The sequence below is a fragment of the Brachyistius frenatus genome, unplaced genomic scaffold, assembly GCF_029030835.1.
Source record: "Brachyistius frenatus isolate BFR_SWC_R1_liver_20210118 unplaced genomic scaffold, ASM2903083v1 Contig_42, whole genome shotgun sequence".
NCBI classification, from domain to species: Eukaryota; Metazoa; Chordata; class Actinopteri; family Embiotocidae; genus Brachyistius; species Brachyistius frenatus.
In genome coordinates this window covers 2,545,624-2,562,376 of record NW_027210641.1, presented here as the reverse complement: position 1 = coordinate 2,562,376, position 16,753 = coordinate 2,545,624, and the positions used below count along the sequence as shown (strand labels likewise).

At 43.4% G+C, this 16,753-nt stretch overlaps 1 protein-coding gene across 1 annotated transcript; it reads left to right on the top strand.

Annotated features, from left to right (window-relative positions):
* The first annotated feature begins 3,101 nt into the window (after nt 1–3,101).
* On the top strand, nt 3,102–14,712 carry LOC138623239 (ras-related protein Rap-2a). The gene is made up of 2 exons (XM_069702638.1): nt 3,102–4,036; nt 14,143–14,712. The coding sequence occupies exons 1-2, from the start codon at nt 3,723–3,725 to the stop codon at nt 14,378–14,380; spliced, it is 552 nt and encodes a 183-aa protein (XP_069558739.1). The 5' UTR covers nt 3,102–3,722; the 3' UTR covers nt 14,381–14,712.
* The last annotated feature ends 2,041 nt before the right edge of the window (nt 14,713–16,753 follow it).

The window sequence follows — 16,753 nt, the reverse complement described above, 5'->3', positions numbered from 1 at the left end:
CTTATAATAAATCTGTAAGTAGTTTTCACTTGTTCAACCAGATATAGCAAACCCTGTTCCGAAGAAGAGCCTCCACAGCCATGAAAGTTAACCCAAACAAAAAGGGGCGTGGAGTCGCTTATATTCAGACTCTTGTGATCCTGTAAGGGTTGCGTGTTGGGAATTGTGTGAACTGTTAGTCTTAATATTACAGTCCCTTGTCAGTACTGTATTATTTGAATGTTACAAGTGCCTAAAGAAGTGTGCATGCAATGACATCTAAGCATATTTAAAAGGCTTTGTGTGAAAATCACCCGGTTAAATTGACTTTACTTAAGTCACATATGTTAGAAATAAATGTACAGCGCATTAATATTGTGTGTACGCCCGTTCAGATTTAGTCTTGCGCTTAAGTTCACCGATGCTCAAACGTGTGTGTACGTACTATCGTTTCCTTTTGTTTTACTTTAAGATGGTAAAGTACTTTACAAAAGAAGGTAAAATACTTTTGTAAAAGTAGAATTTAAGGAGTTCAACATTTTGGGTTGAATTAAGAAGTGATTAATGCCACATTATGCAATTACCCATGTTTGTTTGAAACTTCCAGCAGACGGAGAGGGCGTTGTGTCTGGTGAGGTGAATAATTGTCTCTCACATACATTACGTTCCTTTGAGCATCTTTCATATAAGTTTTAGTTCCCTACTTTGCAAACGGCGTGTACAAATATCAACCTCTCCTTCAATGACTTTTCAAGAGATATTGCATTTGTTCACTTTTTTTTTTCTTCATGTATTTTCCTTGTGAAAAGTTCTACACCTTATTAACAGAATATATGAGTAAAACTGCATATTTTACTAGTTTTACATTAGCTCAGAACACTTTTAAAATGTATTCTCTTCTATTTTATGATGAATGTAATTTATTAAACTGGCTTTAGCTCTGCTGAAGGCTCCTCAAAGGACCTTGATCTGTTAGCCTATGAAAAGCCGTCTCATGTCCAGGGATTGAATGTTGGAGAAAAGAGAAGCCTACAGCATTTCATCCTTGTCGCTGCCTTGTCGCCTGTAAGGGACAACGAACCTCCGTATGAGCAAGGCCATAGATTCGCTTTTTGTGTACAGAACTGCATTTTACAGGCCACATTTTATTAAAAACAGTAATTTTCAGAATGGTGTAACAATAGTTTGTCATTTAACTGTTTGGTTTGTTGCCGAGGCAATCTAAAGTTGCAGTGATTAAAAGCTGTATTTTTGTAGGTGATGAGTTTGTTGTCACAGTAACACATATTTGACTTTATTATGCTATGGTGAAACACTGTAGGTGTTACATGAAAATAATTTTTGAAATGTTAATTCTGTGTTTTGTATGGTTTCCACTGCATGTTAGCATCTTGCAGCCAAAAACAAAACAAACGAAAAGTCTGATGACTGACGAACTCAGTAAGTCTGGTGTTGGTGGTTCAGCAGCTGTTTAACACTTAATTTGGTTTTCAAAATGAGATTGCTTTAAAATTTGAGGTTGTGATTAGAAATATGAAATATTTTCCTTATTTATTTTACCTGCAAAAAAAAAAAAAAAAAAAAAAAACATTCTGAATGTTTATGTTACCTTTTGGCAAAAAGCTTGAATGTCGTGGATACACCTGCACGCGGAGGTTGTTTGAGACTTTTCATCACCCAGTCAAAAAAATATGGACAGTAAGAATGTTTAGTCGGGCTGACTGATGGAAACATTTCTCTTCAGCACTTTCTCAACAGTCAGACGACTGAGAAGACATGCTTTTTGTGAACTTTGCCTTATCTTTGATCTGTTCCTAAGTTTGTTCAGTAATTCAGAATTTAATGTCCTTTTAAGTTATGCTACGTTTAGTTTGAGGCCATGATTACAGATTGTAAAACAAAACCCAAACTCTACCCTGAAAGACTTTGATGTGCATTGGAATATAGTGAATGGTTAAATCAAAGACTGTGGCCTCTGGTGATGCTCTCATGCTGCTGCCATTTGGTTTTTATTCTGGCCTGAATATAAATGTTTCCCTTTTTTTTTTTTTTTTAAAGAATATTTGTGAAAATGATTTGTGCACAATTAAACATTTCATGTGGATAGTTTTGTTCTTGTAAATTCAAAATTCTGTAAAATCTGATATTGCAAATAAATAAATAAATGTCATGTAAAATGCCACACTGTAAACTGTTTTATTTTGTAACGTATGAAGTTTAATTTTTGTGTGTAAACACAAACTCAATCTGGTTTATCAGTTCACACATTTAAATTAGGTGGATAGACTTAAACTTCATTCATCGCTACCACCGGAAGCTCAATACATCCCATAGACTTGCAAGTGGTGTGTAATGCTTAGAATTGCTCCATATTTTGTGTTATAAATTCAGTGTTGGTTCATCTGAGATTTTTATTGTAACTCATCCCCCCCCCCCCCCCCCCCCCCCCCCCCCCCCCCCCCCCCCCCCCCCCCCCCCCCCCCCCCCCCCCCCCCCCCCCCCCCCCCCCCCCCCCCCCCCCCCCCCCCCCCCCCCCCCCCCCCCCCCCCCCCCCCCCCCCCCCCCCCCCCCCCCCCCCCCCCCCCCCCCATCACTGGAAGTAAATACAGTGATTTCCCACATCCCAGATAGATGTAATGTCTTTGTATTACAAGCTTGCATTTGCAGGGATCAATACATAATATTCGATCTCGCGTGTTTTATAAGGTTAAGCAGCTTTAAAACAGCCCTCTCAAATTGGAGCGGCAGCAGCAACACACACACACACACACACACACACACACACACACACACACAAAAAAGAAATGCAGCGTTACCATAGCAACAGCATCCGGTGCCTTTTCCTCCTCTTGGATACACATCCTCGAGCGGCCTCTGTGATTGGACGAGCTCTCTTTGCGTGTCACTGGGGCAACCGAATGATGGGAATTTTAACACATGAACGGAAATGTCACCGCGGAGTTTCACTGGCTGCCTCCGTGCTGCTGTCGTTCAGGTTCACGGGAAACAGAGGCGCCCATTGGGCCGCTCCGCACATCCATCTGACGGGGGGGGGGGTGGGGGGGGGGGGGAGGGTCCATACGCTTTCTCTTTTCCTTTTTTTTGCCCCGGTACGGGAGCCGAGCGGGGACCGGCTGGTTACGCAGCGGCCGTGGGTCTCCACCCGAGAGTATGGCGGCTGGAATTGCACCGGAGAGCGCGGGGGAAGCGGAGACACGCCAGAGATGGTGAAAAAGAAACAAAGAGACGCAAGTTCTTTAATTAAGTGTCGAAACAGTTTTAGTTTGTGCTGTTTTTCTGAGGCGACCTGCGGCATGAAAAATTGCGCCCGCAGTTCATTCTTGGTGTAAGCCAGCGTTTTTCTGGTGTCCTCGATGGAGCAAGTTTGTTTTTTTAATGATGCACAGAGAGGGGTGAGCTAAGCAGATGAAAACCCGGACGGTCCACATCATCGGGCGATATTTTCTTCCTCCAGCTGCACATAATTGGACAATTGCAGTCCTCGGATGCTCGTCTCGCTGTCAGAGTCTGGCCTGCATGGGGGAATTTCTACAATGAAATCCATCTTGGGGCACCGAGTCTTTGTGCTCTGCCATTGCTGAGCAGCGGCGAGCAAAGACTGTGTTATTGACAACCCGCTCAACGTGGGACACGAATGGTGAATGGGATTCGTGCGGGAACATTTTGAGTTCATTTCAATGACGCGCGGAGATTGAATACTGTACGACTTGTTTTAATCCACGATGCGCGAGTATAAAGTGGTGGTCCTGGGCAGCGGCGGGGTCGGCAAATCCGCCCTCACTGTGCAGTTTGTCACCGGGACGTTCATTGAGAAGTACGACCCCACCATAGAGGATTTTTACCGCAAAGAGATCGAGGTGGACTCCTCGCCCTCGGTGCTGGAGATCCTTGACACCGCTGGTACCGAGCAGTTCGCCTCCATGCGGGACCTGTACATCAAAAACGGTCAAGGTTTCATATTGGTGTACAGCCTGGTCAACCAGCAGAGCTTCCAGGACATAAAGCCGATGAGGGATCAGATCATTAGAGTGAAAAGGTCAGTGAAATGACGTGCAGGAAAACAATAATGTCCATGTTGTGAAGTGTGGATGCTGCATATGATTTTTCTGGCATATGATGGTGGTCTAATGGGCCCTGTAGTTTCAGGATGGGCCTCGGCCTGGTCTGAGAAGTGTGCTTGAATGGATGCTGTGTATCTTCAGGGCAGACGACAGACCACATGTCTAGTTTATTTTGGTGGACCAAGTCTCCCCCACAATTCTTGTAGGGAGGCAGATGTCCTCACACTTCTGTCCCAGCGTGTTTCCACAGACTTTTGAATGTTTCCCCTTTCGAGTTTGTCACCACAGTGTTCTCCACCCTGTCCGTCAGACCGGTCTGTAGCGCACCGAGTACTCTCCGTGATCTGCCGAGCTGCCGGTTTGCTGCGACGTCTGCGAAGCACCCAGCCGGGAATACCCAGGACTCAGAGAGGCTCTCAGCTTTAAAGAGGTGCGAGGCGCGCTTCTGCAGAGGAGAGAGAACATGAGTTTAATTAACCAGCGGCACGATTGAAGGCGCGAGATTGCCCGACGTCTCGGCGGCGTTACACATGAAGATCCAGACATCCAGACATGAGGTCACCAGAGTGAGCTGCCGACTGATGCACGGGGAGAGGTTAGCCGAGGTGGTGCCGTCGTGTTATTGGTCCTCCTTCGCCGTCGGCCGACCGTGCAGCTGCAGACTCACCGTGCAGCTGCAGACGCACCGTGCAGCTGCAGACGCAGACGCACCGTGCAGCTGCAGACGCACCGTGCAGTCTGTCCACTGTTTGGTAGCTCAGTCCCCGTGTGGGTTCATCAGTCGTTGCAGGTGTCAGCGGATGTGCTCCAGTCAGTTTAAAGACTCAAAAAGGCTCCAGAGAGGGAAGGCTGCCTAATGAAGGAGCGTATTAAAATCGGCTTACAGCTCATATCGTGTTTACTGATACAGCTAATTACTTTTGGATGATGCTCAGGGTAAGGGCAGCGCGGTCCCGTCATGTTTCAGCGCTGCGTTATAATCTGTAAAGCCAACGTGCCAATTTCCTTTTTCATTCTGCCACAAAAGAATGAAACATAATCTTTGCGATGATGTTTGTTTTTGTCCGCTGCCTTCAGTTTTTGTCACTTAATTGGATTAAGACTGTTTTTGTTTTTTTCCCAACACACCTTCTAAACAATCCTATTAATACGTGGCTCCGGATGAAAGAATGAGGTCAACACTTCAGTCTGTTGCTGTTTCCTAATATCACAGCAGAATTTATTTTCTGTAGCAGAAACATCGCGCTCCGACACACACAGTAGTTCATTTCAGAGTCCGGTGCTTGATGTGGACTTAAGATTGTGTTGGAAATAGTGCATCTCCTTTAAGAAATTGCCAGGTCATGAATAGTCTTTAATTCAGTTACTAAGCTGTGACCCACATTCTGCACGCCGTTCTCCCTCAACGGAGTTTGTTCTGAATGGCGTCTTATTCTCTGACTGTTCAGACAGTTTCTGTTTGATTGTGCAGAAAGAATACTGAGCTGAAGATGGCTGACCTTCCAACAGAAAACATTTCATTTAAGCTTTTTATTGAAGCTCAGAGAAGACTTGCTTGACTTCGCTGTTTGTTTACAGACTCTTCAAACTGTTTATTAAAAGCTGCCATCGGCTGCTTATATACGAAGACTTATTTTACCTGAAAGGTTGTAAATGTACTATATGTGTTAAACTCACCTCCTACTGCACTGCTACACCAACAGGAAAGACTTGCTTTCTCACCGAATAGTATTTCATCCAGACGAGAGAACCACATGACATCCCTTTAAATTAAGCAATCAATGAAGAGAAAGAGGCTTTTAAGACACTAAAAGAGGCACATTTTTCAATGTGCAACAGGGTGTAAAAAAAAGGAGACAAAAAGTGAAAGCAAAGCTTACAAAAGATGTGATTTTATATTCTACTTTCTGCACCCATCAAAGATCAACACATGGGAAGCGTGTTCATATTTACATCTGCACACATTCGACAACCACGACCGCGAGTCAGGGACAGTTTTGGTTGCTAAATATATTTATATTGAGCATATTAAAGGTAACTCAATATATTAAGAGATTCCCAGAGTGCGGTCAACACCACTAGACTCGTGATAGCTGCACAGTTGGCTGCGAATGCTCTTGGTCAAAGTTTTGTTTGTTTCTGATTTCTTATATCTTATTTTGTAAAGTGTGAAAAAAGATTCCTGTTTCTATTCTAGTTTAAAGATTCCCTTTGGAGTTTTTCAGCACTGTTGATGCTACGCGGCATTATGTTTTTGTGCGAGTCTCCGACCCTTTTTGTTGACTTTCTTAGGTGCACATGTATGTCAGTCATTCAATGCGCATGCCAGCGGATGGTTTCACATTGCTCCAATAGTGTGCAGGTGACGGTAGCACGGCGAGAAACACACTAATGTGCCCACGAAGGCGATGAAGGACAGGACTGCTAGCCAGTAAACACGTATGTAAATAATGCAGGTTTGAAAGTTTTGCTTTGTGAGGGAGGGAATGCATCGATCCTGTTTGTTCGACTTTAAGGACGACAGACAGCTTTGGTGAGTAACAGTGAAACTTCCAGGTTTCCAAGAAAAACTCCTCACTGTAAACACTGAAGAATCTCATCAGGGCTAAACATGACACACAAAATGACTTTATTTGCGCTAAATTTCTATCATTACCCTGAGAGACATCTTTGCTAGAAGGCGATGAATTAACAACTTATGTACAGACAGTCGTTGATGATGCGACGCGGTATTAAGACATTTGATCTTTTTACCTGTTTGTGAATCCTGACTGTAAGAAAAACCTGCGATCGCTTTCGATCTCTGAAGACTCACAGCCAGACTGCACACACGTCAGGCATGTCCTGTGGGGCTGGTTTAAAGGTATTTAAAGGACATATACTACCTGTAGCTGGAAAAGACAAGACAAGAAAAAAATAGAGACGGCAAAAAGACGCAGTTCACAACATCGCAGACTGATCGCAGAATGTGTTAAAAAAAAGGGTGGAATTTTCCTTTAACAAGCGTTTGCGTGAGCTGGTTGTGATGGTTACAGGTGTCTGTGGCAGCGTTTGCTCAACAACTGTGTGAAAAGGGATTTTGTGTTGGCCTCAGCAGTCAGATTGTTCCCGTGTTGCTGCCCCCGCTGCCAAAACAAGGAATGACCCGCCAGGACCGAACCGCCACTCGCTCGGGTCGGAGGCGCCGCCGTGCGTCGCTCTTCCTCTGAACCCTGCCAGCATCGTTCAGGACCCGCTGACGGCGGCACAGAGCAGCTCTAGCACGGAGGCCACGGCTGCCCGTGATTACATCCCGGGGGACCTCGCTGCTCCTCGCTTCAGCTGCAGTTAACTGAACACGGGGGAAATGTTGTGATTGGTGTCCCAACAGAGCATTTAAATAGAAGAAGCACGGTCGGAGGACGCTGAGGAGGGAAGGTGAACCTCGGTGTTTGCACTGCTGTCCTGAGCTGTTTGTTGCTGATGCATCTGCACATTTTTTTAATTTTTTTTATTTCTTTAATAGTTCCAGCTCTTGTAATTCCTGATACATGTCTATTTACTCACTTGGGCATTGTGCTTAAAGCTTATAAATTCTGGCGTTCTCACTTCGAGGCTTGTACATGTGCCAACTGGTTGAAAGATTAACAGACGAAAGAACAGCAGCCTCCCAGTTTGACCAGATCCTCTTTCGTCAGTGTCTTTGTCAGTTGTGAAATGAACGGAGTTAAAGGTCAGCAGCGATTACTTAACAGTTGACTTGGCACTCAGGATGAGGTGTTGAGGGCCCCAAGCAGCACTCGTCTGTTGTTCAGACCCCCCTCCGAACAGTTTTGAAAGACCGGCAAGTTTTTTTTCTGCTCTGTTTCGAAAGTCACAGTTTCAGAGAGGCTCGGACGAGTTCGAGCAAACACCGGATACGGGACTGTAATTAGTGGGAGAAACATTTTAGCGTGTCTCTAAGAATAACAGTCATCTACCGCTAGTTCAGACTGAAGTAGCACAACAACTATGGAATGAATTGTGCCAAGATGTGTTACGGACATTTATGGTTCCCACATGTTGAATTCTATGGAAAATTATCCCTTGACTCGCTCTCTAGCGCCACCATGAGGTTGATATTAGGTGGAATATTCTACATACGTTCATTTCCCCCTTCGGATGAATTATAGACTAATCACTTTGGCAACCTGCTGACTTTTCATATAACCCGATTCTAAGGTCAAATTTATGAAATGCTTTAATTGAGGACTAAATACCTGCATGACGTTTCCATCAGACTCGATGTGCTTTGGCGCTAATCAGGAAATGTTAGCATGCTTACCCACCGAATTAAGATGGTGAACAAGGCAAACATTATACCTGCTAAATGGAAACGTGTTACTTCTGCTACTTTGGGCAAGTTTGGGTGCGAGCGTCAGCAAATAGCTTAAAGCAGCATTGTGCCACATAGAGCTAAAAGTATGGCTGTAGTCTTATTGAGCAGCATCAGAAAGAAAGCACGAGCTATCCTTTTCAAATCGAGGGGAAATCTGACTTAAGATAATCAAAGGTGGTGTTCAATCTTAAGCAGCCTGTTTGATAAGCGGAGAGGATTAACTTAAGGCCCCACGCAAATCATTCAAGTTTGCAGGTTTGGTAAATTAAGCAGACAAAATAAACAACTAGAAAGTCAGTTTGTCATCCAGTGATACAAACCTGAACCAGTCAACTTCAAAGAAGGTAGAAATCGTTCCTGCTCTCTACCACCACAGAGGCTTTAACACGAAGCCAGGCCAGCAGGTCGAACAGCAGGTGGTCCAGTGCACTAACTGTATGTGTCACATTACACGGTGTGTTACATGCAGCTCGAGCCACAAGTCCAACCACGAGGCCCCGGACCTGCAGGGAGCCGGGACGTGTCCCGTGTGATTAGCCGTTATCGTGCATTTTTTTGTATTCGAACCCGTGCCGAGTAAAGCAGCGATAGAGCTGTTGTAGAAAACCGTACTGTATGTTTCAACATATTAGGTGTAACGTTAGTCCAGAAATTTGTTATTGCTCCCTGGGAAGTCTTTTCGCCCCAGTATGGATCCTACACTTCCCTTTATGACATTTCTTTCCACCCGATGAACTGAGTTTCTTGTGTCACATTGGTGGAGTCGTCCTTGAACTAATGTGTGTCTTAAAACATACAAAGGGTAGTCATTATGTGACTTACAGTATAAACATCTGTCTCATATACCTCTAACTCTACTGATATTTACAAGGGGTGAGGATGGTGTCAGACTGCGCTGCAGTTAAACATCGCTTTTTAGTTAGCGACAAAAATGTCTGTGAACTTTTCTTATAGAGGCCCATTATGAACTGAAGTGGATGTCTAAGGATGGATAATGACAAGGAAGAAATAAACAACAAGCAATTACGAACACAGACAGGCAACAAGGCATACGTGGTCTAAAGCTTTTCTGTAATTAACCAGGTCACACAGCGAGTTAAAGAACAATATCCTCATATAAAGAAAAAACGAGTAGAAAATAAACTTTTTTCATGCATCCTCGCCAAATTATGCAGAGTTGGCAAATTATCTGAAGTAAGTTGGTCACCAGACAGAAAAAGTTCCCTGTGTGGTGGTCACGTTCATTTGGGAGATAAGTCTAATATTCATCATGGAAAATCTATACAATCCTCGTGTAAGGACGGGGTGATTGTATCTCAGGGGTCATATTTTGTGGTTGTAAAACTTGTAAATGAGTCTGTGAACTTGTGTGTTCCTTTTGTTTTCATGAACTGACTCAGTCTGAACAAATTTCCAGTAAAATGGTACTTTGCATTTCAGATTTTTGTTCTTGTACTTTGTAGGAGGCTAAATTAGTGTCAGACGCCCGCAGGGATCGAGTAGTGTGCCGAACACTGCAGTAATACATCAAACTCAAGGATGACTGTACTGTCAAGTTCAGTACTCATTCATCTTGTACATTTGGACGTCTCTTGGCCAGTGTCTATCATCAGAGGCCCATCAGATCCTTAGAAATGAGAAACAGATCATTTGTTTTCATAACCTTCAGCGAAATCCCAAAGAGACTTTTAGTAGCATCTCTGATTAATAGTCTTTTTATTTCTAACTGTTGATTATTTTAAAAAGTAGAAATCATTGCATCCTTGGCTCAGGAAATACGTCCCTGATGAAATCTTTCTGTGCCCTAAAATGGCAGAAGAGAGGAGCTTTTTGCTGCCGTCTGACTCAGCTGAATTTTCTCCTCTGACTAAACTGAAGACCCTCTGCAAAAACAGCTATTCACAGGAGGCCGTGCGCACGGCTTGTTTTCCTCCCTCGCCCTCAAGGTGAGTCAAATCCAGAGGCTCCTGGGCCGCCGGGTCCCACCGTCCGTCAGCAGGGTCTGCGCCAGATGATCTGCATCATGCATTATAGATCCGATGTGTCTGGGCGAGCTCGAATGGATGTTTGCAGTCAGGGTGTTCCTGTGCCTTCGGCGTCGAGCTCGCAAGCCGAAGGCTAAAGCGTGACACGCCGTTTGTGCGGTTTGTGTCGCAGCACGGACGCGACCAGGCTCGGTAATTCATTTTCCATTTGGGGCTCATGTGTTGTGTGAAACGGACGACTCCTGCTTCCCTGCATCCGTCTCGTCGGGTCCAGACACAGAGTGGCCGACACCATGTGCCGAGGCCCTGGGAGCCTCGGTATCCCTGGCAGCCGCCGTCTCACACCTCCTGGGACCGCCGCTTTTCTCCTCTGTTATCACGACTATATATAGACCCTCTCCTTAGTACCAGATGTCTTTGTGCTCTGTTTCTATAATGATGAGCTGCATAACTTGCATACAGCCAGGTATTAAAAAAAAAAAACACGTAGCACAGGCGAGTGTTTAATATGACTTTAAAGAACTGGGTTTGCTTCAGTTCCTCCTGCTGTTTGAGATACACATGATAATCATAGTTAATTCTCATTTTAATCCCCCCCCCCCTTTTCTCCCCCCAAATAAACACAGAGCCCCCTGTGGCTTCCGCTAAATGGATGCAGCTATAATGTCCCGCCCTTTAGTCTACTCACCCAGAACTATGTTTAGCATTTTTTTGAGTGGAGGTGGGAAAGGAAATTTAACGTTCAAGGCAAACACAACCTACCGCCAACTAGATGTGGTCCACAGTAATTCTGTGGAAAATCACGGCCTTGCTGTTTTTATTGGCACCAGGAATGCAGTGAATGAGACCCGGGCGCTGCACGCTGCATGTTAAAGTTGGGAAGCGTAAGATGTAGTTTCTCATTCAAGTTGCCTCGGAGCTCAGAGAGGAACACTATCATACTTTTGGTCACACACCAACCGACCTCCGAGATCGACTCTTAAATCCTGGTAGTTCCTCTCGGCTGCTGAGCTTATCCTGGGAACAGAACAGGATAGTTGAGATTAAAGTTCACTGGATAATGTATTCATGAGTAGATCAAAGTCGGCAAGTGTAAGCTTATTTAACGCTGAAACCTGCAGCCCATAACGTCTGAGAAACGCTCAGGCTGCTTGACCTGGAAAACTATCACAGTCCCTGCTCCTGCAAGTCTCCTCGTGTCTCCAGCTTTAGCTATTTCCTTGAATACCAGTTACTACAGCAAACACGGATGAGGATCTTTTTTGTTAACTGTAAATAATTTAGAAGCATGTATATTTCATAGAGCGAGAGCAGCGTTTGAAAACCTTAATGATGCTGATGGGTGTTCGGGTTAGATTTGACTTTGTTGCTCGGTGTCATGAACAAGGACATTTAAACTCGGTTCAGACGACGGCTCCAACAGATGGAAACTGCTTCCTGTCTAGCGCTGCAAAGAGATGAGGATGAAAGGAATATCAACCTTTTGTTTAAAGCATGTGAATGCACAAGATCTGCTATCTCTCTGATGTGTCTGAGCTTTGTCATCTCCTCTGATGTGTACAAACCGCCTCAGAGGCCCGCCATGTTCCCCGATATCAAAACCGATGGAGTGATTAGAACCGGTGAAACTGCATCCAGGCTGCTCCGGTCAGTAATTATAGAGCATCGGCCTGTTTAATTTAGCTGACCGTCTTCTCTGGCTGTCCTTTAAGTAGTCCACTTCCACAGTGACACGAAACATGGCAGAGAGTTCAGAGCTCAAAGGACTCTGGCCACCTCCTAGCCTCGCGGGGTCACAGCTCGACTACCCATTTCTGCTTCTCTTCTGGGTCAGACTTTAGACGTGGTGCTTACATGCGGTTTGTGTGGGCAGCGCTGCAGCAACAGGATACCACCCGGGTTCTTGATCCTCCCTCGGCGAAAGACGCCAAAGTAGAACCACTTTCAAAAACATATTCTTTTTCTTTTCCGTTTTTGCTTCCACCCACAAAAAAAACCCACATTTTGCACCCAGCGGAGCTTTTTGAAGCTGCTAGTCGGTGGGTGGGAAACAGACAGGTTTATTTTGTCATTTAGAAAACAAGTTCTACGTGATTGTCAAGTTGTCACGTCTTGTTGGGGATGTTGAGATGTCGAATCGATTAATTGTCATCGATTTAGATTTTTTTTTTTTCAGGTTTTAACAAAAATGTACCTGGATCCTATAAATAAAAATGTTTGGATTCTTTCTTAGTCTTTTCTGTCCAGATTAAAAATATTGTTTCGTACTGCAAAAAAAAACCCGAAAAACTGTTAATTGCATTTTAACAGTAAAAAAAAAATAAAAAGCACACTTTATGATATTATTAAACTTTTATTTTCATCTGATCATATTATTGAATTTATTGGCACAAAAATGGTATTGTCATAAGGATAGTGATTTTGTATTCATGGTTCCCAGAGGATGAATACTAATGGCTGTGGTGATCGGCCGGCTTTTCTTTGCGCCACAATGCGGCTGACATTTGTGATTTTAAGGGAAATGTCACCAAAACTATTCAAAGGATTACGATGACCTTTGAAACAGGCTTTTATATCCCCCTCAGGATGGACTGTAATGACTGTTGATCTCCTGACATTAATATTGCACCAATCATCATCTCAAAAAATGTAAGTTGTCTGGTAATTTAGTGTTTGACCAACAATTTGCAAAACTGTTGACATTCCCACCAGCATCAGCTGTATTTTGGCCTGCTGATGGCGATCATGGTAAACATTACACTCATTAAATGAAAGCATTTTGAGCATGTTAGGATGCTGACATGAGCATGTAGCTCCAAGCGCTGCTTGTTATCGTGTACATTTTCCTGCTGCACAGTCGGCACTAGTACAACTAGTGTTTCGATCAAAGGCAGCAACGCAGTCACATCACTATTATGAATTAATGCAGTCACCATAAGTAGAAGCACAGAGATATGTCATTAGTCTTTATTCAGCTACTCTGAAACTTAAACTTTTTAAAGCCGATAGATGTGAGATGACTTAATGGTGCTGTGAGTTTTGTCGTAATTATATGTGCTGCGTAAATAACAATGACGACGGTTGTGTGACTATTGTCTGTTGTGTTACTATTTTTTTTTTTTTTTAAACTTATGTCATATTTATTTATCATTACATCAACAAACATTTACACACACACACGCACTCGTATCTGTGTCTCTTTTAATTACACTTAAATTGATGCTGTGGAGAATAATTGCCACGAGTTTTTTTTGTCTGTTTTACTGACTCTCAGATTCAAGGGTATGAATTTATGACCTATAATAGACCAGAAACCCGATCAAGACGCTTCCCAGCCTTTTGTTCAGTGCTGCTAGCCTCCTTTTGGAGAAGGAGGCAGAAGTAGGTTTAAAAAAAGAAATGAATTCAACAGGAACATCTATTGTTTTCCCTGTCAGAAAGACTGTTGGATGACCTGATGGTCATATTTTAATAGGATGCCACACAGAAATGAATTTTGTGGTTTATAGATAATTAAATACTTGTAATTTGTAATGATTTTAATGTGCAAAGGCTGATTTCCTCGGCTCAATTATTTGCCTTTGTCGCATCAAGCTCGTGCTAATCCCAAGTTCTGAAAAGCTAATCACTCGTCTTTTAAAGCACAAAATTCCCTGATTGCTTTTAACCACCTCTGAAGCATCGCGTTTTCTCTGAGTGCGTCTGTCAACCTGATGTGGGTCTCTGTGTGTGTCCTCAGGTACGAGAAGGTCCCTGTGATCCTGGTGGGGAACAAGGTGGACTTGGAAAGCGAGAGGGAGGTATCGTCCAGCGAAGGTCAGGCGCTGGCCGAGGAGTGGGGCTGCCCGTTCATGGAGACCTCGGCCAAGAGCAAAACCATGGTAGACGAACTGTTCGCTGAGATTGTTCGGCAGATGGACTACGCCGCCCAGCCGGACAAAGACGACCCCTGCTGCTCCTCTTGCAATATACAATAGCCCCAGGGGGCCTAAAAGAACAGGCCAGGCAAAATGTCCACTTAGAGGAAGCTCCTTCGACTCGCAGCAGACAGACAGACACACACTTAGACACGCACACGCCAATTAAACAGAAAATTAATTCAACGGATTTTAACTCCACGGAGCATAAAAATTTGCAGTGACATGATTTTTAATAACGACATGTGACTCATGCGTACATTTTGAATGAGCAAGAATTTGCCGCAAGAGAAATTGACAAACGACAAAAAGGAATATGCCCTCGCCTTATGTTACTCTCTTTTGTTGTTTGTTTTGATCTTTTTTTCAGTAAAAACAAAATCATCATCACAGTTCTGTATCTTTACTCTTTAGGTTGTTAAACAATCTGATATAAAGGACTAAAAAGTTTCAGTTTTCGCCGCAGAGCACTGAGATGCATTTCTTGTAACCATGACTCAGCTGCAAGTAGCTGTTTCTAGGATCCAGCTGTTTCCAACATTGAGAAGAATTTCATTTACAGTGTGTACAATGTTTCTCCCAGTTTAGTTTGTGTGGTGGTCGGTGCCGGGGTTTTCTACTCATCACATGGCTGAACCAAAGAGGTGACCTGAAAGCACCTCCATTTTCTTATATTGTTTTGGCAATGGAGGGAAAATGGATAAGTCAGTGTCTTTCTTGAAACATTGGTCCAGTCATCTCGTTCCTATTTTCTCACTTTGAGAAACAATAGTCAGCATAGCAGAGTCTTCCACATATCGTGTGACGTTTTCTTTTCCTCTCCTGGAGACTCTTGCTGAGTAGAAATATAACTAACTGCTTCATCCTGACGGGACAAAGAGCGTTTTCAGTGTTTGAATATCTAAACAGACAATCTCTCCAAACTCTTTTCAGGAATGGGTGATGTTTAAAAAGTGAAGATGCCAACATTTGTCATACTTAACATTCTCTTTATTTTCTCCTCCGGTATCGATATGAAAAACGGGGCGCTTCGAGAGTTTCAACATCCTGATGCCATCCTTGATGTGCACAGAGTATTCAAATTCATAGTAACAAATAGTAACGACGAAGGCGACGACGATAATACGAATAATAAATGGTAGTGTAAATATTTTGTATTGAAAGTGCCAGCTCCTGTGAAGACACTGACTCAACACATGTGGAATTGTCAACTGTATGCATGGCTAGTAAACAAAAAAGGACTCTTTTTGTTTGAGATTAATATAGGCTGTGGAAATGTGCAAATCAAACACATACACGTCTGGATCTGGACACTGTCTCAACTGTACATCTATGTTGCCACGGGAACCAGACTTTCCCCGTGTAACCATTTTCATTGTTGATTTTCTATTTTTTTATGTGACCATTTACTCTTTCTCCCTCTCTGAATGGTGACACTGTTACATTTGACACCTAAACAATAAAAGTGCGTTCAACACTCGACTGCTGCTGCCGGGCTTCAGTGACATGAAGTGGATGAATAGACACGCTCAAAGAAATGCTGTTTTATAACCAAATTGCTTCTATTCTTCTGTGCTTTTTTTCCTACTTAAGAAGTCTGCATATTAAGTAGCCTAACATTGTTTTATATTTCATCGTGGCCTTACCCTCTAACAGGTCTTTAGCACACTTTTACAACCACACCGGGGGTTTTCCAAGTCACTGTAAGACAAAAGTACTCCCCTAATGAAAAGAATTGTGATAGTGCAAGTTTAACATTGATTTTTTTTTTTTTTTTTAGCAATGCTGAAGTAACTAAACTTCCATTATTTGAGGGCTTGTCAGGATGTAAAATGTTGCCACGGAGTCAGTTGTCTGTAGGTTTTACCTTCAAGCTTGGGTCGGCATTTTCAGAAAAGGCAGTAAAAACAACCACAACTCCTAAGCCTCTCCCACCAGACTCACACGTGCATATGTCATGGTGTTCAGCATCTGTGAAACGTTCACACGCTTCACACGTGTTTTATTGCTTTCATTCGTTGTGTACTGGCCATCGGGAATACCAAGTATGGACCAAAGAAAAATCACAACATTTGACCGGCCTTCTCTGTATGCCAACTCAAACGGAAGATGGCCAAAGACAAGAAAAATAGGCCACCAAGAAACCCCAAACTACAACAAAGGAACATGAAACAGCCACAAATACGTCTAAAATCCTTCAAAGAGACAAAAGAAACACCAAAAGATCCATTAAAGGATCACTAAGAGAAGTTAAATGATGACAAAGAGACACAAAAGGCCAGAAAACGATAATCCATGTTCTTAAGCTTTATTGGTGGACATCTTTTAAACATCTCGGTCGTCTTTCTCCAAGTTAATAGAGCTCGGAGAGTGTGTGCCAGCTTCTCCTCTGAGACGCTTGTCAAAATCCACCTTCAGCCCCCTGATGTAAGC

Excerpts from the sequence above, each read along its gene's own strand:
- LOC138623239 (XM_069702638.1), top strand. The coding sequence starts at position 3,723 with ATGCGCGAGTATAAAGTGGTGGTCCTGGGCAGCGGCGGGGTCGGCAAA. Across the intron at positions 4,037-14,142 it reads CAGATCATTAGAGTGAAAAG|GTACGAGAAGGTCCCTGTGA; the intron begins GTCAGTGAAATG and ends GTGTGTCCTCAG.